We start from the raw sequence: 22,374 nt of genomic DNA on the forward strand, positions 1-22,374 counted from the left end.
CATCCAATCGGATGGTAGGCGTCAGTCCACGGCACAGTGTCATTGGGTTAAAGTTTCCCCACCTGCCCTGCTCATATAAATAATAACAACCGAAATCCGGGCTAGCATGTGGCGAGAGTACATGCCAGACGAGTAGCCCACACGCATTTAAAGCAACCCGTTAGCCGGACACCTCCTTGGTTCGCAGTGTAACCTCCGAGAGCACGCTTCTGGCAGGCACAGGCAGCAGCATGTCGGTCGACAGCGTGTTTAGGACCCGCTCTCTCGGTGTGGCCGCCGAGGGTCTCCCTGATCAGTATGCCGACGGCAAAGCAGCGAAAGTCTGGCAGCTGTACATCGGCGACACGCAGAGTAGGACGCAGGAGTACAAAAGCTGGGTGGTGTCGTTGCTGAAAGAGCACGGGGTTCGGAGAGTGCTGGATGTAGCCTGCGGAACCGGGTAATGTCAGGCCGACTCAGCAGTTTCACACTGGCACATTTTCGAAGGGTTCGTCCGGTGTGGCAGTGAACGTCTCATCAAACTCCATTTAAAGTTACCTCAATTTAATATATATCCTTGTACATCAGCAAAAGTAACGCACCTGGTTGAAACCGTCATATTTTTCCTAACCCTGTAGCATCCAATCTTCAATTCGGTGTTGGTCCTTACCTCCAGGTATACAGTGCTTAAATAAAATGTCGCCTTTGTTCCGCACATTCGGCTTATCGCGAATGGGGTAAAACAGATGATCCCGTTGTAAAAGGTGCAAATATATGCATCGGCTAACATGTACTGAAATGTCTACTGAGTCTCCCTGAACGAAGACAGATACACAATCCCTCTAAGAGGTATGCATTTTCATTTAGAGAGCTGCTGATTAAGATTTGGTTACCACCATTACCTTCCAGGTTTGTGAAAGGGTGTGACCAGCCTGAGGTGCACACTGTATTTATGGAGGTCATTTTGCAAGTTGTGAATATTGCCACGTATTGATAGGAGCATTTAAGAATCCGGCAGTAGATTAAAGACCTGGATTTCTTATTTCATTTTCATTTCGCCATGTACAGGTTGTGATTCTTTAATATTGTAAACTATGAAAAAATATGTCATTTTTGTAAGTCAGTTATCTTTACAGAAGAATAGGTTAGTTTGACTTTCCTGGAATTCCAACCCGCCGACCCTATTACCTCTGAACAAAATCCGGATTAAGCCAGAGAATAATGAAAGAAAGTGCAGAGTTGCACAAGCCAATGTACCAGTTCCTGCCCCCAGCAGCAGCCTGGGGCTGGGGCCATGAGTTTACACCGTTTATCAAATGTGTATTCATGTAATAACTAAGAAGGCTCATGTGGCAGAAACAAAAACTTCAAAGGTGCCAGTGTTGTTATTCAGCCCCTTGTACATTTTCTTCTTTTTAGGAGGTTTATCAGTAGTCACCCACATTTGAAGCTTGTTGTGATCCACATGGGGCTACTGAATGGGTAATGCACTTTTACTTTTTGTCCAGCTGGAAGCTAGCTGCTGAGTGTCACCTGTGCCGATGTAGGGTCCAGTGGCTGATAAGCTGGGGCTAGGCAGCTGCAGTGAGTTTCGACTGGTTCCCTGCGGTTTGTTTCCACTTCCACAGATAGCGTACGCGGGACCCGGGGCAGCAACGAGGCTGAACTCGCAAAAGGGGACATCAGACTTTAACCTGTCTGCTAAGCCTCTCTGTTAACCTCAGCTGGCCATTTTTAACTCGGAGAAATTGTGCAGGAGATGCAGCATTATCATTTACTGCAGGATGTTACACCAAACAAGTGCTGAGATATAATATGGAGAAAATCAGAACACTGACTTTGACCCCATTCCACAGTAGCAGTGTATCTCAGTAGCAGGACCATCTGGGGCGATGTAAACACGATCATAGTGGAATGAGGCTACAAATGGCCCTGCTATTTTTGGCTAAGTGTGCGTGTGATGCCAGGCTTTCCAGTTGTTCTGTCATCAGAGTTAGAGGCAACTTATGCAAGAAGAAGAACTTACAGATTGTGATTTATTCTATAATTACCTCGGTTTGAACCGCAGAGGATTTTTTTTTTTTTTTATCTGCTGCTTTTGTTTTTTTTCCTGAGATTTATTATGTTACGCAATTGCAAGTCAATCTGAACTTGTAAAAAATGCTGAATTAAACCTCAAGCATGAGGTTTAACTTGAGCTGAAATCGTACAATTGTACCCTGCACTAGTCACTGTGCAGTCACAGTTTATTTGCAGTTTGCAGTTGTGTGTTACCCACTTGTTAATGATTACAGTGTACTACATTTTTTTTTTTAGGTCATTGTCCATTGAATTCCACTCCTGTGTTACTCTTGCTTATTTATTTATTTTTTTTTAACTTTAACTGATTTTATTGTTTGAATTTGTCTGTAGTTGTTGACTGTTGTTTAACATTTTTGTTTGTCATTTCACCACTTCAAGTGGAGTCCAGGCAAAAGCCACCAGCCTCAGTCCAGACTGTGTTTTGGCCTTGGTTCATGTTATTCTGCCAGGTTCTCTAAACAAACTTTCACAACTATAACCTGTAAAACATTAAGATCAATTCCTGTCTGTGGTATGATAACACGCTCACTGTATTTTTTATTTTGGGTAGATGAGAGCATTTCTTGGCTGTCATCAATGGTTGAATATTGTCTGTTGTTACCAGCCAGGGAGCAAACAGTGTGTGTTAGACTAAAGCACCTCCAGTATGATTCTTTCTTATTCAGACTCGGTCAGACTGGTTAGACATGGAAGGGTTCGCACCCACTCAGCAATAACAAACTCACTTGTTGTTAAATTTGAAGGGCAGGAAATATGTTTGTTGTTTTTTTTGTTTGTTTGTTTTAATCTTAATCTAGAATTCACTTATGCTCTTGATGCAACATTAAATCCTATTGGGAAAATGATATTTCCTCAAAGAAAAGAATCAATAAAATCAGTAGATAAAGTCACCATTGCTAAACATTTCATAAACGCTTGTGTCGCTCTGCTGTAGTACAAAGAAGTGTCTTTGTTTTTAGCTGAGCTTGTGAGGTTAGGCTGTTTTTTTTTTTGCACAGAACTTGTGCTTACAGAGGATTTATATTTTATATTGTAGAGTTGACTCCATCATGTTGGTGGAGGAGGGGTTCAATATGGTGAGCGTGGATGCCAGCGACAAAATGCTCAAGTATGCACTGAAGGCGAGATGGGAGAGAAGAAAAGAACCAGCTTTTGATCAGTGGGGTATGATGTTTTTTTTTTTGTTAAGATTGAGTTGTGATGTTTGAACGTTGGAAACATTTGAAAGTTATATACACTGTTGCCTTTATTTGATTATTTTACATCAGTGTTTTCTCAGATGGAATCAAATTCCTGCAGTGTTCCTCAGGTGACGTCTTTATATGTTTTTTCCCTTTTTTTCCTTTGGCCTTTTTGTTTTTTTCTTACCCGCAGTTATTGAAGAGGCCAACTGGCTGACATTATCAGAAGATATACAGAAACCAGGGGCTGGCTTTGATGCTGTTATCTGCCTTGGCAACTCCTTTGCCCATTTACCAGACTTTAAAGGTACATACTGTCACGGATAAAGTGATGCAGCCTTCATATTTTTTTTTTTGGAAATGAGCAGTTTTTCAAGTCACCTTCTTTCATATTGCTTTAGAATTTAGTTGGTAAGATCCAGATCTATTATCTGGATTATTGATTTAATGGTTTGTGATTGAAATTTCACTGACACATAGATGTGTCAGCAACTTTTGAGCCTGTTGCACCTTTGACTACACTTATCAGTGATGTCACAGTCCACTGACACACCCTGGAGTACACTTTTGCATCACTGCAGCAGGTTAAAACATAACACCACGGGAGTTCTGCAAAAAACAGGTCTTCACGTGGATTCAAGTGTCTCCTTAATGTTCCAATTACTTCTCACTTCACATTAAGAATCAAAGACTTCTGGGATTCATTCCACGCTATCCCAACCCAAACGTAATCTGTCCTCGAGCTGATGTTTACGGTATTTTCCGACTTGTCTCCAAAACCTAATGTCAAGCTGCCGACATAATCTCTTATTCCAAGGATGTTTTTTGAGGACCATTCTCCTAATTTGTAATTGATCATACTAATGATGTTTAATTGCTTTCAGGGGACCAGAGTGACCAAAAGCTGGCCCTTCAGAACATTGCCAGTATGGTCAGACCAGGTGGGATCCTCATCATTGACCACCGTAACTATGACTACATTCTGGAGACTGGGAGGGCGCCAAAAGGCAAAAATATCTACTACAAGGTACTATAGCCCAACTGGAACTGTACTTATTGGTCAACATATACGCTGATATGATATACAGTTAGGTACATAAGTAATTGGACAGTGACACAGTTTTCGAAAATTTTGCCACTGTACACCACCAAAGTGGATGTGATTGAAGCGTAGACTTTCAGCTTTCATTCAGGGTGTTCCACAAAAATATCAAATTAACTGTTCAGAAATTACAGCCATTTTCATACGTAGTCCCTCATTTTTAGAGGCTCAGAAGTAACCGGACAATTGACTCACAAACAGTTTCATGGCCTGGTGTGGCCTGTTCCCACGGTAATTCATGACAAATTAAGAAGATAAAAGATCTGGAGTTGATTCCAAGGGTTGAATTTGCCTTTGGTAGCTGTACATGGGAACTCTCAATATGCGTTCCAAATATGTGTTGATGCAAATGAAGGAAGCCATCTTTAGGCTGAAAAAACAAAACAAACCTGCTGATGGCTTTGTTTCAAATTCATCGTGGTGGTGTACAGAGGCAAAATTACGAAAACTGTGTCACTGCCCAAATACTTATGGACCCTACTGTATCTGCAATAAGCTGAGATATGAAATTAACTGAGGTAGGAGCAGTTTTTTATTTTTTTTATTTTTTTTTCCAGAGGGTGCAATTTGACTTGTGTCCATTGTATAACCTATTGAACCTTATCCCCTGTATCCAGCTTTCTGATTTATCATGTAAAGTATGTAACAATTCAGATCATAATCAGTATAATGTGAGCTGACTGTTAATGATCAGAGTTATAACTTCTGTCGTGGCGATGTTGACAGGAACTGTCAGCTACCCACTTAGCATGAAGCCTCTTTATCATCTTTTTTTTTTTTCAATTTGACTGTTTAGTTGCCCTTATTTTTCCTTAGCTGTCCTTATTTAATTTAATTAGATGATAAACAGACTATAGAATGACATGGATGCATTTTGGAATGATTGATGAAGAAAAGTGAAACGCTGGCAGGCTTGTAAGAGACTATTAAGAGAAATCAAAGAAAACCAAAACCATCAGCCTGAGGGTCAAAAAAAAAAAAAGCTAAACTTCTGCACTATCTTGCTCTTTGATAAGAGGGGTTTTACAGAAAGTATTGTTTATGAATGGTTTACTTACACCATCCCTAGCAGCAGCTGAGTTTAAGACCTAAATCTCTAGTCAAAGCCTGACGGATATTGTGAGATTTTGAGAAGCAACTGGCACCGGAGAAACAGCAGGAAATGTGCATGAAATTTGTCAAGTTTTAAGACTATTTTTGCAAGTAGGGAGAAAAACAGATAATGTCAGGAGTACTGAGAGAGAAAAGTCGTCTAGGAAGATGGAAAAATGAGAAGTGTGGACATAGTGCTGACAAAAATGATGTGTAGCATTACCTTGCTGGTGAAATGCACATTGATCGGTATGGATCATCATACAACAGTCCTACAGTAATTCCCCGAGAGATTTTGCCTTTTCATTTATTTATTTTTTTTTCTGTTACATAAAAACTTTGATTTTGATTTGGACATCTGAACCTTAGATAAAAAACCAGTCCTGCAATTTACTATCCAGCCTTTTGGCTAAAGCTCATATATACGTAACAGACAAAGGCATAACAGCCGGTGCCAACAGCAAGGAGCCATATTTGACTTAAGCAATTTTCTTCATAACAAGTACCATATTCTTTAATCCAGCTAAAGTTGGAACTATCCAGCTGGTAGGGCCTAGAAATAAATACTAAGTCAACAGTCACATGGTGGAGCAAAATCCACTTCTGATACTCCCATAATTCCAGTCTGCTCTCATGGTCCAACTCTCTACTCCATAACAGTAATAGCAACGTCCTGGTGTCGTTGTGTCCCTTCTAACCAGGCTTCAGTTGTCCTCACATTTGGACATTATTGACGAGGAGGTGAAAAGTTGTGGGAAGCATTCTGTGTTGTCTTGTACTCGCCAGCGTGCTGTATAAACGTGTGCGTGTGTGTTGGGTTGCAGAGTGATCTTACTCAGGACATCTCCACCTCGGTGCTGTGGGTCAACAGTAAGCCCCATATGATCACTCTGGACTACACTATCCACGTGCCCCAGGCCATCCTTCAGAATCTTCCTGAAGTCAGGTAGGCCAGGTCAATCTGCTCAGAGCTTTGAAAAGTGACACTATCCATTAATCTGACAGTTATTTTCTTGATAAATTAAATTGTCATTTGGTCTAAAAATACCAAAAAAAAACTGCCCATCACAGTTCCCTAAAATCCAGGCTGACTTCTTAAAATTGCTTCTCTTTCTGACCATAAGTCCATAACCCAAATATCTGCAGTTCACTGTCACATAACGCACAAAAGAGCGGCAAATCCTCAGGACCGAAAAAACTGATATTAGAGAATATTTGCCCAAAGGCTGTGTGAAATTTTTGGTTCCGACAGGGTGGGTTGTTGTTTCACTGCGAAAACTCTGTAATCTTGTTCTCTGAAATCCAAAACAGTCGAGGTCGATGGACTCCACTCCTGGACATGTTAGACACGGTAAAAAGTATATTTTTTGATTGGCTGCCGGAATAATAACGCGTTTGTACTCTATTTATCCTTCCTAGTAAATTTCGTCTGTCCTACTACCCCCACCGCCTGGAGAGCTTCAAAGGGTTGCTGAACGAGGCCTTCAACGGCAAAATGGAGCACAGCGTCTATGGAGATTTCAAGGCGTATGTCCAAGGCCAGACCCAGGCTCCCTGCTACTTCATCCATGTCTGTAAGAAGACAGCCTAAGAGCCCAACCAACCAACTCGCTACACACACACACACAAAACACAAAAAACACACAAAACACACACACAAACACACACACACACATGCTGCCAGGAAAATAATGAGGCCTTCTGCTCTCTTTAAACCCCAAAATGCTCTTACAAACCTCAAGATTCGGGCAAAATTATATTTGAGTATGTTTTAAAAAGATTTCATCTTAGTGTTCTTAGAAAAATGAACCAACGGTTTTCTGGTCTCTGGTGACTTTACCTCCCAAGTGATGAGATCATAGAGACTAATGTCGTCCAAATGTCCCTGATAGACTGTGACCACATTGTTATTGTGTAAACAATACATTTTTATTTTCTCTAATAATTTTAAAATTATGTCGCTAAAATGTCAAAGCAACAGAGTCTCTTTGCTCTACCAGGAACAATTGGTTGATGTCGATCTCAATATGTTCTCATTGCATAAGCTAACGTAACTAGTAACAGTCTTAACTAGAGACCATCTTGCGATAGGATCACACCAGCCGCAATGCCAAATGGCTGTGTATGGTGCATTGGAGGACACACCATGAGAGAAGTGAGTCTGGCGAAACAGGTGAACTGTGCCAGATTTATTCAGTATGCCTTACCATGTCATCCCATTGCAAGGTAGTCTGTAGTTTTACCTAATGTCTTAAAGGGGACGGGAACGATCGAAGCAGGGATACAGCGATTTGCGACTTAAAACGAACGTGGGCCAGGGGCGCAAAGTGGGAGGCCAGTGGGCCCTTCCCTACTTCCATCCCCCTACTTCCAGCGCCCTTGCTTGGACCACACCCATCTATGAATTCTTCCAGGCCTTCTTGTTGATCTAAACGACACACTGCATTTGCACGATTGTGACGCTATTGCAGTTACAAAATCTGTCCACAGACAGACAGCAAAGTATTCAAAACCGCCTCTGTGGTAGTTCCCACTACAGTGGGTGTCTCCAGGACCACATTTTGCCACGATGACACACACACACAGCCTCACAAGGTGGATGAAAACAATACCAGCCAAGCTGTCGGAGGGTTAAACAGGACAAATCTAATTTTAAAAATATATTCAAAATGCATCGGACCACTGTTTTGTCCATATCTGGTATTTTCCCTATGTATATTCCCTATGGTATTTTCCTCCCCGCTTCCCGCCTTTCAGAACTTTGATATCCACAGTGAACATAATTTTAAATGGTGCTGTACATTAGTGATATTCCTCATGGTGGAATAGTTGCTATTCGTCGCCAGTAATGTACAAAGTTCTAAGATATGTTCTTAGACAGTTGTATTTTGTAAGTTTACTACAAGGGTCTTAAAAACACAAATAAAGCATTTGTGTTTTGTGAATACAGTAGTCTCTATTTTTCGTGTAATTTCAAGCTTGAAAGGAAAAAAGCGCTAAAATCATTCTGTCCTACTGCCTTTCCTTAAGTTCGGGCAAATCTTTGACGGGCACAGCACGACGGCAGTTTGAATATTTCAAGTGAATGGCCTTTTCTAAGAGTCCCCACAACATTGAAATTAATTTGCACTATGCAAAATCATTGACAGCAGTTTAATAAGACCAGGGTACGGCTAGTGAAGCTTGTGAGTCACATTGGTGTTAGTTTAACCTGCCTGTGCAGAATGGGAAGTGCTAACTTCTCTCTCAGTCAGTCAGTCAGATCAAGAACCCTCCACCCTGAAGTGTCCTTGAGCTCCTCACTAAATCCCTATCAGCTCCAGAGCTAATTGACCTCTGACCCCTCTGAAGCTGGGGAACAAAATGAGATTTTGCACTAAAGCCTGCTCTTGAAAGAATGGGTCGTGGTTTTACAAATTGAATAGAAAATGCATTTATTGTAGCAACTTAGTTTTATTTTCACAGATCTCTATTTTCTCTTATTTTGTGCTTTTGTTAAGTGTACTTTGTTTTAGCCGAAACCCTTTACATTTGACTTCTAATGAACCTTCAACAGGCCAGCAGTGAGTCTCATCTGTTTTAGGTGAAATTAAAAACTGAAGTCTTGTTAAGGATTCATCTAAATGTACTAACACAATCGTTTTAGGAATACTCAACTACGTTTAACAAACTTGTTAAAAATGCAAACAGTTGCATTACAGTAATAACATGGAATACCCAGCAACCTTTGATCCAAACATGCTTAAAAAGTGTTATTTTTTGGCCAATCTTGCAATTTGTTTCAAAAGCAGGAAAATCTTGGCTGTAATTCGGCTGTGCTGCACAGGTGTATTATGCAGTGTCTCAAGTAATTGAGTTTACCCAAATAATGATGGGGAACATGATGAAAGAATAATTTATTTTGCTGTATGTTTCCTGTATCCAGGTCCAAATAAGTTTTGCTTTGATACCAAATAAAAAATGTGTCTTTTATTGGAATGAGAAAGGAGCTCTGCCACAGAGAAATCAAATATTATCACTGCCCCTGCTGTTTGCCTAAACAAGACTGCATGGTGCATTCAGATACTGTGCCAGAGCCTCTTGTTGAACAAAATGTACGGTACGCGGTAGATTGTAATTCAATTGAGATCAACATTGGTTCAGAGAATGACTGAATGCTTGAGTCGGTTTAGACGTTTATGGAGAGATAACACAATGTCAGAACCGTCTTATTATGTTGACAATACTTTTAAGAAAAAATGTAAAAATTGTATAAAGTTTATCACTTAAATGATTATTGGAATTCTTTTGCATGAAATTAAAAATTTGAACTAAGTAGCGCAGTTGTCATGTTGTCATTTAGTTTTGTTGTGTTTTTGTTTCGACATATAGATGAACTGTATAGATAGTTTGATATAGATACTTAAGACAGACATATAGATTAATACAGTATAATCAGTTGTTCACAAAGTAAAAGAAGCAAAGACCAGTTTTAGAAAGGAAAAAAATGAGAGTTTGAAAACTGTAAAAATTAATCTGAATGTTGTTAGGCAGTATTTTAATCTACAGTAGGTCATTTGGTGCACTCGCTGAGACAGACTGGCTACACCCAATGACATCTGCATTGGGTGTAGCCAGCTTATTCTTAAACATTAGATACCCACGTACAAAGAATACAAACACGTCACCAGTAGTTAGCGTGGCTCTTACTATTTCTTGAAATAGAAACGCCCACTTTAGGAATGAGTCCAAGCACATAGTTGATGCATAGGTAAATAAAATTGCACAGTCCTTGTTTTTTGTTTGAATTGTTTAAAACTTTCTGCTTCAAAAGTACAAAAATGAAACATAATAGTATAAGACATTTAACAGCCATCTAAATTGACAGTAAGTACCAACGACTACATATTATCCAAATAGATAATAACCAATCAGAAGCAGGAACTGGTTGAGGTCATTATTGGCCCTTATATAACCCTTCGATTGTCTTCTTGACCTTTGGTCGAGCACATTTTGAGTTGTCATATAATGTTGAAAAATTAGTTGTACGTAAAGGTACAATATGTAAGAATGTGAAACAATTAACATGTATTAATTTCTTTTTTTTTATTGCCAATGTGTGAACAGATAGTAACGTAACTTAAAAAATTTGACCTTTCCTGACTTTCTCAGTTGACATTGACAGCCTGTGGACTTATTTCTATGTGACGGACTAAGAACAAATTTTCCGGGAAAATCCAAAGGATTTGACATTTGCACACATGCTCGCTCCCAAGTGCCTTACCTAAATGCCTCTCTTTTGCACCCCTACAGCGCCAACAGTGTGCAACACTAGCTAACGTTAGTGTAGAAATGGAGTGCATTAACGTCAACAAACCACCATCTCCCAGCACAAAACAAAACGTCTCTTCTTTAGAACCTGTTACTTTGTAGATTTTATGTGCATTATCTCCAGTCTAACATTACTCATCCCACTCCTATCAGCTGTTTATAACTGATGTTAGTTCAGGATTATTGTTGTCTCAACCCACTGCCAGACCCGTTCAGTACTGTAATTTTACTTGACAATACAAAATGCATATTCTATTAGGCTGAAACATTAGCTCATCAATTTAGCGAAATGAGAGTTGTGATGGAAACTATCACATCAATAATGAAGCGTGACAACACATCTTATTTATAATATTCTGTCTAGTTCACTAACTGTTAGCGTTGTCATCCAGCAAATTTAGCTATGCTGACATTGCCAAGCCTCTTGGCGGAAGGTAGACAAACAGCGACTGATAAAGCTGGCTAGCCAGCTAACACTGACATATATAAATGCAGTCAGTGTATCATTAAACGAGCCTATATTGTGCTAGCTAGCAAGCTTATAATCATATTATTCTTTATAAATCGTATTTAACAAAATTATAACATTAGTCAATCTATAGTCTCGCATAGCCGACCGATCCCCACTTTTAGGGCTGTGCTAGCGCTGGAGAGTCTATAGTTCCCAATATCATTTATAGTCAAGCTATAATAACAGTGTAACTTTAGTTACCTCATTCATCAACATGATGCCGGTCAATCACATTCAGTCTCGTGTATGTCGCATCACTGTTTTGGGCGATGCCCAGGATGTTCGTGTGCACCTACCTACAGAGTGGGAGCAGCAGGATGCTGACTGCAGTTACCTTAGCAGCCGCCAGTGTCATTAATAACGAAGGTTTTCTGAATCTAACATGTAGTACCTTTAACTCAACCTGACTGAGCCCTCTTTAGCACTCCATTGAAGTATGTCAGGGCCAAAAAAAGTCCCCAGAGTGCACTGCTTTTTTCAGAATTAAGAAGCTTCCTTCTAGGAAGTTAACAGCAGAAAACTCAATGTTGCCAAATTTTTTGCTTTTCATTTAGTTTAGTTTTAGAGGGCTCTACCAAACAGTCAAGATGTCCATTTATGGTAAAGGTAGTATTGCTTAAACTTAATATTACCATGACACTGATTGGAAACTGTTGTCAGTATGATAAATTTAATCAGGTTCCATTGTATATGTGTTGAGGTTGTTATATCAGTATGATTTGTTGCACGTTTCTGAGATGTTTTCCATGAAAATGCAGTCGCCAGTCCAGTAGATCCAAGGTGTTCCTGCTAATATTGGTAATAACAAGTCATAAAAGCTAAATTCAAGTACAGTAATGCTTGTGGACTTTGACCACTTCACTCTGATACCTGGGGGGCTGTGCTGAGTTTTAGCCATAGAAAATACTCAGGTTTCTTGAGTTGGAAGTTAAGTCTGCAATGGTTTGTACTAAACAGTATCCATATGAAATATGTTTGGTTTCTCAGCTGTTGTCCTTAAAATGCATGTGTAATTAAAAATATCTTTTATTTCAATATAATGGAGAAAAATGTGTGTAGCTTGTTGAAAGTGCAATTTTACTGTGCATGGACATCTCTACTGTTAGGCCAATGTTCATGATAAAAAAAACCCGTGGTGAGTAAGAAAGATGCGTTTCCCTTTTTTCCCCCTTGCTGTAAATGGTTAAAGGTTAAGTATTCTATGATTCTAGAGTCACTTATCATGAGCAAATTACATGGTAAAAAATATCAATTAATTATGACCAATACAACCAATGTTTCATTTGTATGACTTGTTAGCACACGACTTTTAAAGACTACACACAGATAAAAAAGCTGTCAAGCCTGTTGTATCAGTCGTGTATTTAGAAGAAATAGTAAAAGGCTAGACAAGTGGACAAGCTAAAGGCGTCATGAAAGGATTAAATGTAGAGACAACCTCTGAATAATTTCTATATATTATTTAGAGGTAATTGACATGTAATTCAATCCAAATTAGTTACCAATACCCTTGTAAAAAGATATAGTTCTTTGAGTGCATAATATATGTCTGACACAAGAGGGCGATATTACATTGCATGTATTTCTTCAGATACCATAGATGAAGACCAAACTCCATTGGTAAACTGCTGCTTTCTTTCTTTCTGCCTGATAAATTTTATCACTATACCAGTGCAATTCTTTATCTTCAAAAAAGTATATGGAAATCTAAGCAAATCTCCCATTTGATTTTAAAGATACTGGTTTGGTCTCAGTTATGTTTATTGCGATTGCTAAATAGTCCAATACCTTGCTTTGAAGACCCAAGGCCTTCAAATTTGGTTTACTTTGTCTTACTTTACTTCTTTGTGGAAGATTACAGTCTATAAGACCTAAGATTTTTAACTTCTATTGCTCTGACTAGGCACTGCAGCAACACATTAAAAAGCAAAGAACATTAGAAAGCTCTTAGCCCAGTGAAACATACAGGTGTTTTACTGTCTGACATTTCCTGCTTCGTCTATCTGACCTCTGAGGATGAACTCACTCCCCATCATTCTGCATGTCTCCCCTGGAGCGGAGTGTCTATAGCTCATCTCATCTCATGTCTCTGAGGTATACTATCAGACTCTGTGGTAGACGGCCGTGCAAGGAGCTGATACACAAACCAGATGTGAGAACCATTTGCCAGATGTGGCTGCTCTGCTTTGCTTTGCTCTAGTTAGGGGAGTCAAAGTGGTCAACCATGACTGGCTTTACTGGGAAGGATCGCTTTCACAGCACGTCATTGGCCAAATCAAACAAAAACAGAGGGAGCTGAGCGAGACACATTGGCTGGAAAGAAGGAGATGAGTAATTATGATGAATAATGATTATACTCAACTGCCTTTAAAGGAGAGAAGAGGAAAAGAAGTGGAATTAGCTATTTACGTGGTATGTTCTTGTTAAAAATTTATTTAGATTGTATTTGATGAGAAAATAATCTTTCCCATGATTTTCTTGGAGCCGCCATCAACTGCCATTAGTAAGAGAGTATTTCTGATCCCGGTATTTGACAAGGAGCTGATGAACTCAAGTCTTCAATCCATCCCTTGAGAGACCTCTTTGTTAAAAAGGACTGACATGTATACACTCAGCTGTTAAATATTGTGTCTCTCCATGTATGGCCACTCATTCCCCGGCAAAAAAAAAAGCCTCAAAACTTTTCTGAACAGAAAGTGAAGCAACAGCAGTTTGATTGGAGTTAATCTTCTGTGACCAGACTTGCATCTTGTAAAGGTCACAGATGTCTGGAGAAATTCAGGCATATTTTTGGTTAGAGGGACACAATGGGCTGTTGTTATAGCTCACAGCCATGAAATTAAACTATGGAGAACTTGTTTTTACCTAACAAGACATAAAGCAAAGTGTACAATTTCTAGTAGTACTGTCAAACTTACAGCCAATCGGATTTCTATCTCAGGATTTTGAACGTGATCCAGATTTTTTTCGGCAAGCTTTTTTTTTTGTTTGCTAGTTTAATAAGACAAAGGGGATTCTACTTTGACTGTCATTTATAAAATATAGTAACCCACCAAACACAATAACAAACCCACCAAATGTTCTTTAAATGCTGTGATTCACATTTTCACCTTATTTGTGTATTTTTTTTCCAAAATATTGTTTGAACTCTCTTCCTTTTCAGCATTCCATGAGAAAGCGCATGTTAATTTAAAAGTGCTGCACTATTCTATATGTAATGTAAAAAGAGTTGCTTTTAGTGATAAACCCAAAGAGAATTGTAACTCTGCTCTGCTGTTCCCAAAAGCTCTGCTTAGCGTCCTTTAGCTTGTTGTTTTGGTTTTACGACCCTCAACTTTACTGATCTGGTTCAATGCCACTGCTCTAGTCAACCTTGCTTAGAGCAAAAAAGCTCTGTTTACAGCAACAACAAAAAAAGCTCTGATAACCTTTGCACTACCTGCCCAACACCAAACAGCAGACAGACAGAAGCTAGCAACTTGCTGGTGAACAAAGCAGAACATTTAGCAACTAAATAGTCAGATATTTTTCTTGGGAGTTGGTGGAGAGCAAAACCGAGCTAAAAGCAGAATGAATATTGGCCTTACATTTGTCAGGTGGACAGAAACACAATTCCCTGTGAATGCTAATGTTGCTCCCTGTCTACTGAATGTGTAAATTGGCAACTGTTTAATAATATGTCAACCCCAGCAAAAAGTTGTGATATCAGTGTTCTGCTTTTGCCAAGCGGTCAATAAAATCAATTATTCATGCTGTAAAGGTATAGTTTGACATTTAAATAAAAAGCTCATCTGCTTTCTTGCCCAGTTAAAGGAGAAGAAGATCAATACCACTATCATGTCTATAACCTAAATATGAAGCTACAGCCAGCAGCCAGTTAGCTTAGCTTAGCACACGGATAGAAACGGGGAGAGACACCTATCCTAATTCTGTCGAAGGGTTAAAAATCTGTCCACCAGCACCTTCAAAGATCATTAATTAACACATTATATTTTTTCGTTTAATCTGTGTATAATCCAAAGTGTAAAAAAAAAAAAAGTTGTGGTTTTATAGGGGTTATGTGCCAGATCATTTCCGCACTAGCTTCCTGGAGTCTCAGCTGGTTGCCAGGCAACCTCATGTACCCTGCCAAGAAATAGTTTGGCAGATAACCCCCCGTAAAATCACAACATGTTGTTTATGCATTATCCTCTGTAGCTTCATATTTAGCGTACGGACATCAGAGTGGTATTGATGGGCTCATCTAACTTTCAGCAGGAGTGTACTGTATGTTTTTCCCACAATGTCAAGTATGTTAAAGTTACTCATCTTATCCAGTAACATTTCTCTGTAAAGCTTTTTTACTGTTCCTTACTGTTGTTTTTTACTGTGCAACATAAGTTTAAAAAAATTAATTTAAAAAATAAATAAATAAATAAAATATATATATATATATATATATATATATATATATATATATATATATACACATATGTACATATGTATATGTCAAAAGCACAAAATATAAAAGTAAAGATAAGAGAGAGTAAAGGGAAAATAGAGGCATGTTTTTGATGACTTTCTTAAAATAGAAAAGGACATTGGAAGAAAATAATAGGTGAGAAACAAAACGCAATACACCTTTGCCAACAACGTTTTCCAAGAAAAACTTCAACAGAAAAGTGAGTAGTAGAAAGACAGCATGTAAAGAGGTGAAACTTTTGAAGTGAAAGTGGAAAATGATACAGGAGGGGAGGAGGGAGCGAAAAGTCAGACAGTATCTAAACTGACTTCGGCTGCTTCCACTGTGAGCTGCCAGATGATGATTTTCCAGATGTAAGAGGAAGGGAAGGAAATGGGAGGGGATGTGGAGGGGAAAAAAATGATTTTTCGCTTCTCTTTTTATTTGTCTTTCTGTGAGTTTCCAAGGCTGGTCAGACCACGAGTTAAGTGGCCTGAAACACTACAGCAAGGTGAGGGTCTCTGAGTGCTTTGATGGCCTCTATTAGCCTCACAGTCTTTGCAGAAACGACAGATGCAGAAAAAAAAATCTATCAAGCTTGATGTCTTCCTATAAACTCACTGAACTGCTTTTTTTCGCTGCCACCTCTCCCCTCTTTTCACGTCTTCCTCCCACATCACTGATAGTTTTCTTTCCAGGACGCATGAGAAATTATGTTTTTGTGTCTGTGTGTGTGTGTGTGTGTGTGTGTGTGTGTGTGTGTGTGTGTGTGTGTGTGTGTGTGTGTGTGTGTGTGTGTGTGTGTGTGTGTGTGTGTGTATGTGTGTATGAGTGCATAGAGGCAGGGGAGCAAGACTAAGAAGTCCCAGCTGTCTCTTTCCCAGCTGCCACTGCCTGACTCCTGAAGAGAAAAGTGGACACAGTGAGAAGAATAGATAGTTTGTGTGTGTGTTTTTTGTTGTATCTTCACCTCTTTTAGGGGTTTGTTTGTGGAGGTGCTGTGTGTGCGCTTACTGTGATGTGACATGTGTTCATAATGTCTGTGTGTTTGTGTAATGGGTCTTTCTTGAAAGCCTTTCTCGGGATGGGCCAAGTCGAGGGTCTGTAAGCATTTATAGAGTCGTTATAATGAAAGAGTAGGTCACACCAAAAACTCAACAGCAGCTCTGGGATTTTCCAGCCCTCCACTCAGTCTTTGCCAAGATACTGTTTGGACAGAGAAAGCTAGAGATATTGAATGCCTTGTCTAGTGTTACGCAGGGGAATAGCCTAATCCAGACTGGGCCCATTCTTTCCCACATGAATGGTGTGTGTTTGTGTGTACTGTGTGTGTGTGTGTGTGTGTGTGTGTGTGTGTGAGTGTCTGTTTTTTATGTGCGCGTGGATGTGTATGTGTATGTGTGTGTGTCGAGAGGGGCCAGTAAGAGAGTCAAGAAATAGACAACATCCTCTTGCTGCGGTGAGAGAGCCTGAAGAACAATAAAGCCTGGTGAATGAAGGAAGCACTCTGGCTGGAGGCCCGCGACTGGACAACGCTTAGCTTGTTTTTGGGTCCTAAACAAATAAATGACAGAGTTCCTCTTGGTTTCACAAGCTCACACGCAGATGAACACATACGGATATCAATAGGGTTTATGTATGACAGAGGAATTGCATGAGGACAAAACAAATTCATGCTGTAATCAGTCGGCATGGCAAGATTTGAAAGAACAGAGAGAGAGATTTGTAAGTGCAGTAAAATCTGCTCTCGTATATTTCTCCGACAGGAACATATATCAGAATAGAATGCCTAAATGTAATAGTCAGGATCTCTTTTTTTTTTTTTTTTAACTCAGTTATGTCTGCGGACAAATGACCACAGTGGGAAATAGCCCCATGTTTAGGCAGGCTCACACAGGATGACTCATCACCTCCAGGTCAAAGCCGATGAGAATTTCTCATTAAAACATGGCAAAAACTGAAAACAAACGGGCCTTCAAGCACTTTCTCAACTTAACTTGTGTTTGCATATGTTTGTGATGGTAATAAAAAAACACACAGATATGCACTTACACCAGGCCATGTATAGCAGTACTGGAAATTCCTCAAGGCTGCTGACAACAAATACAGTACATGGGTTGAGGTGTACCTGTACATGGGAGGAAGTTCAATTCAGTTCAATTCAATTTTATTTATATAGCGCCAAAGCATAAGAGAGGTTATCCCGGGGCACTTTTCATATAGAGCAGGTCTAGACCGTACTCTTTATAATTATATTTACAGAGACCCAACATTCCCCCATGAGCAAGCACTTGGCCACAGCGGCAAGGAAAAACTCCCTTTTAACAGGTAGAAACCTTGGACAGAACTCATGGTGGCATGTGATACAGGTATCACATAAAGATGTATTATAATAGTGAGGCTAATAATAAAACTAGTAATTAAATAATAACACTGATAATAATACTAATAAGACTAAATATAACAATAATAATGATAATCATAATATAGAAGTGGCTGTAACTCCAACTTCTCAGCCGGTGCCTCGGGGAATGTGAGTATTAATATGACTGGTGAGAGTGGATTCATTTAGGCTAATATATTCACCACGACACAGCCAGGTTTCAGTGAGACTAAATATATCAATATGAGGATCTGATATTAGATCATTTACTAATACAGCTCGGGTGGGAGTGATCTAATGTTTAAGAATCCAGATTTAATTTTCCTATTTTGTTGTACTTCTGCAGTGGCGGTCTTCATTTTTATCAGGTTTTTGTGTTTAACTCCTCCTCTGTTTATTTTTGCGTTAATTAAATTAATTTTTAATTAAATTAAAGGATAGGCTCACACTTTTAAAGTTAAAATAATGCTCACATATGTATGAATTATTGGTAACAGCAATTATTCCCCCCTGTCCATTTTGGCTGCAAAAGATTCCTTTCTAGTCCTTGATTGTGCAAAAATGCATACTATAGGCAGCTGAAGTTAATATGAGGCTTCTGCAGTCTGAGTTAACCAAATCAAGTTGGTGTCTTACAAAGTTGCAAATTCCCTCTTTGCAGTGCAGTGGTGGGATAAGTCGCTCACATTGGGAATTTCATATTCAAAATACTGTACCTCAGACTGCCGAAGCTTCATACTAGCTTCAGAGGAACTCCAGAATGCATTTTTGGACAGGGTGAGGATTGTGGATTTTGTCCCCCATGGCTCACACTGGAATGACGTTAGGAGCAGATGTCCTCATGGACCTGTGTGGACAGAAGGAATGATTACAGTGGCCAGGAATGCTTTCAGTGAACTGTACATATATACATGTGAGTGTTGTTTAAAGACAGACTCGCATTAACCCGTCCTTCAAGGTAATAATTTGCAACATTAAACGCTGTCAGAAAATCAAAGATAATCAATATAAGTAGCCACGGCTGTCGGGAAAAGTATGATGTGACCTCTTGGGCAGGTAAATCTGAAGTCTCGGATATCAGAGTTTACCACCAGCACCAGAATGCACCACCAGGAAATATAATCTGTCCACTCAACTTCATTACTTTGTTGTATTTTACATGATGAATTAGTGAGATTATAATGGTGATTAAATATTTACCGGGATGGTTGCCTGTCTCACAGGACTTTCAAACCAAAAGTGCAACTTCACCATTATGCAATGCAGGACCACTTTTTCTAATGGAGAGAGCGGCTGAGTACAACAGGCAGCTGTGCAAGATATATGGACGTGCACTAGGCAGGCTTTTTTTTTGCCAGCTTGTGCTACTAATTAGAACTTTCACCTCAGTAGCACTGGTCCACAACTGGCTGGGATTCAGGTCCTAACGGAAGGTGGAAGTTATGGCGGCAACAGTTTTATTGTACAGATGAATGGAGGAAAAGTTCATTTTGTGCAACTCTGAATTCCTGGAGTTTTGTACCTGTACTCTCCAGTCCTACCAGGACTCACGTAAAAAATGTCAAGCATGGCAGAAATTATTTCAGAGGAAAGGGATACCAGGTTTCCATTCCAATGTAGTTAGCAGCATTCTGTTAGTTGTTTTGTGATGCTCTTCACTCCAGGCACTACATCCTGCAAACTATTCACTCTTGAACATTTGGTGTCATGTCTTTGTCAGTTAAATTTTACACTTGTACTGATTTAGAGAAAAGCACCTGCCTGAAAGCAGGAAACCAGCATTCATAAATCTACTGTAATAAACATGATTTCGAAAGTGGTCGTCATGACACTCTTAAGTTCACCTGATTTGCATTAAACTGGGCTATAGCATGTCAAAACTTCAGCATGGTCCTTTAAAGCTGCATTTATGCACAAAAAGGAATTGGTTGATTTCTGAGAAGCTCATTAGTCACAAATCTTGTGGTGTACAGTGATGTCAGCCCGCTAAATGTGCCGGGGTTGAGGTGATGAAAGCTTGCAGCCGTTGTTAACACGTACAGCTTCACTGATTTTCTGTCACTGTACAAACTCCAACTTGTAATTTTACCTGATGGAACATTTGTGCAACTGAAGTCCATCTTTAACCGATACATTTTTCCGTGGAACATTAGTTTTCCACTGGGGACCACTTCCTATCAGTCTGACTGTTTCTGTATGTGAGTATGTTTGTGTGTGTGTGTGAGTGTGTGTCTCAGCCAAACCTCCCTATTGCAGCTTGTCTGGCCAGATCTCCAGTTATAGCTCAATAAACTTGGCTGTGGCCTTACTGTACATGAAACTACAGCACTGTATGTTCATTAACACATACACACACAGTCCTTTTATGTACACACATTTGCACACTCACACAGACGCACTCCCATGGAAAAACATTAGCACACACAAATACACACAGAGAGGTGCAGTCATGACAACCATGACTCTGAGGCCTCTTTACAACACCCTGTTTGGTTTGTTTTTCTTCAGTTAGACTCTAAAAAGTTTTGGTGTGTGAGGTCTCCCTTTCTCTCTGTCTGTGTCTATCTCTCCGCCCAGCTTCCCATTCATGCCCTACACTTAGTTTTCCTCCCAGTGGTCCTCCAGGTTCATTTCGGAGAGTGTTGCCAGCTCACCGCAGGTTAGACAGAAATAACAGTCAGGCTCTCCAAGTTAAACAGCGACCTCGTCATACCATCTGAAAGCCCCTCTGCTTCCTCTTGGCCGCCCACTGCTCAAAGAATGTGTCTTCAGTTCTCTGAGAAATGGCACAGCCTGCAACCACACAACCAAACAAACCAGCAGGCATGTAGAAATGAACATATAGATGTCAATTTTGCACACAAGCATGCACAGGGAAGGTGTGACTCTTGCGTGCACAAAGAACACAGACACACAGGCGGGCTCTCGCAGCGGTGATTTCACTGACAGTCCTGAGTACACTGCGTCTGTTGTTCAGAGGCTTTGTGGGTCCCAAAGAGAGTGGTAAAGTGCTTGCCCAAAGAGATGGAGACGGGCGGGGGGCAGGGTGGATATCCATTTCTACACACCAGTGAAACTGCATTCATTCTCCTAACTGCAGCCACATGGTGAGTTCTCCTTATGGTATACAGTACAGCATAATCTACCCTGTCACACCACACACACACGCGCGCGCATGCATGGACATCATCACATAAAATTTTCATAGAGAAAATTTTTTCCTCCTGGCACGTCTACTTCTGCAGAGGCTCAAGGTTTCCACAGGTTTTAAATGTTAAGGAAGGATTTAGGTAAAGCCCACACTCTAAGCCATTAAACATTATAAAGTGAGTGAAGTGGTGAACTCCCCATGAAGTAAAGAAAGTTATACTCTTATATAAGTATCTAATATAAGTATTTTACATCAGAATTTAATATTTCACATGTATAAAGACAATTTGATCTTATAGTGAATAATGAGGAAAGATCACCAAGTGTACAAAATGGAAACGGTTCATCCTTTTGGGAGCATGGGTGTACTAAGTAATTTGAATGGTAATCAGCCCATTACATTTTTTTTTTTCTTGCCTGATGCCAGGAATCACCACCGCAAATGTAATCAAAGTCTGGCCATTAATTTTTAGCATACAGTAGAACATTTTGCTTGTCTAGGGAAATATGGAGGTGATAGCGGCACTAGGAGAAAGGTCAAGTGGTCACTAAAATAACTAGGAATGGTCTTCTAAGGATCGTGAATGTCATTACTAGAATTCAAGACAGTTCGTTCTGTTGTAACCGTTGTAGGCTAGTTAATTAAAAAGGCAGTGTGCGGTTGCCAATTAGCCTGATGCCATCATCAGGTCAAATTTCCTGTTGCCACTGGATGAAACATTAAGGGATCTCCAAAGTTTTTACATTTCATCCTCTGGGGACCATGAATGTGTGTGCCAAAATTCTCAACAATCCATCCCATAGTTGCTGAGATATTTCAATAAAAAACCTAAAGGTCAGACTCATGGTGGCAGTAGAGGAAAAGTCAGGGGATCTGCAAAGTCATTCAGATTCAGCCTCTGGGGATCATGAATGTTGTAAATTTTATACCATCTTGTAGATGTTGAGATATTTCACAGGAAAAGTGAGAACTCTGACCTGCTGGGGTTGACATTCCAGTCTAGCATCTGCCATCCCGAAAGCCAGGACATTAGCTTGGCTATAAAGCAGAATAAAACAAACATTTTATATTATTCTAAAATAATAAACAGTTCTAGTTATACACTATGTAGTATTGTCCAAACAATCATACTTGCACAGTTT

At 39.7% G+C, this 22,374-nt stretch overlaps 1 protein-coding gene across 1 annotated transcript; it reads left to right on the forward strand.

Annotated features, from left to right (window-relative positions):
• The first annotated feature begins 102 nt into the window (after positions 1 to 102).
• On the forward strand, positions 103 to 9,728 carry gnmt (glycine N-methyltransferase). Its single transcript, XM_040137591.1, has 6 exons — positions 103 to 439; positions 3,098 to 3,225; positions 3,436 to 3,549; positions 4,127 to 4,269; positions 6,261 to 6,382; positions 6,856 to 9,728. The coding sequence occupies exons 1-6, from the start codon at positions 231 to 233 to the stop codon at positions 7,025 to 7,027; spliced, it is 888 nt and encodes a 295-aa protein (XP_039993525.1). The 5' UTR covers positions 103 to 230; the 3' UTR covers positions 7,028 to 9,728.
• Positions 9,729 to 22,374: the final 12,646 nt, after the last annotated feature.

This window comes from Xiphias gladius, chromosome 10 (genome assembly GCF_016859285.1).
Source record: "Xiphias gladius isolate SHS-SW01 ecotype Sanya breed wild chromosome 10, ASM1685928v1, whole genome shotgun sequence".
Classification (NCBI taxonomy): Eukaryota; Metazoa; Chordata; class Actinopteri; order Istiophoriformes; family Xiphiidae; genus Xiphias; species Xiphias gladius.

Excerpts from the sequence above, each read along its gene's own strand:
- gnmt (XM_040137591.1), top strand. The coding sequence starts at position 231 with ATGTCGGTCGACAGCGTGTTTAGGACCCGCTCTCTCGGTGTGGCCGCC. Across the intron at positions 4,270-6,260 it reads GCAAAAATATCTACTACAAG|AGTGATCTTACTCAGGACAT; the intron begins GTACTATAGCCC and ends GTTGGGTTGCAG. Across the intron at positions 6,383-6,855 it reads CAGAATCTTCCTGAAGTCAG|TAAATTTCGTCTGTCCTACT; the intron begins GTAGGCCAGGTC and ends TATCCTTCCTAG.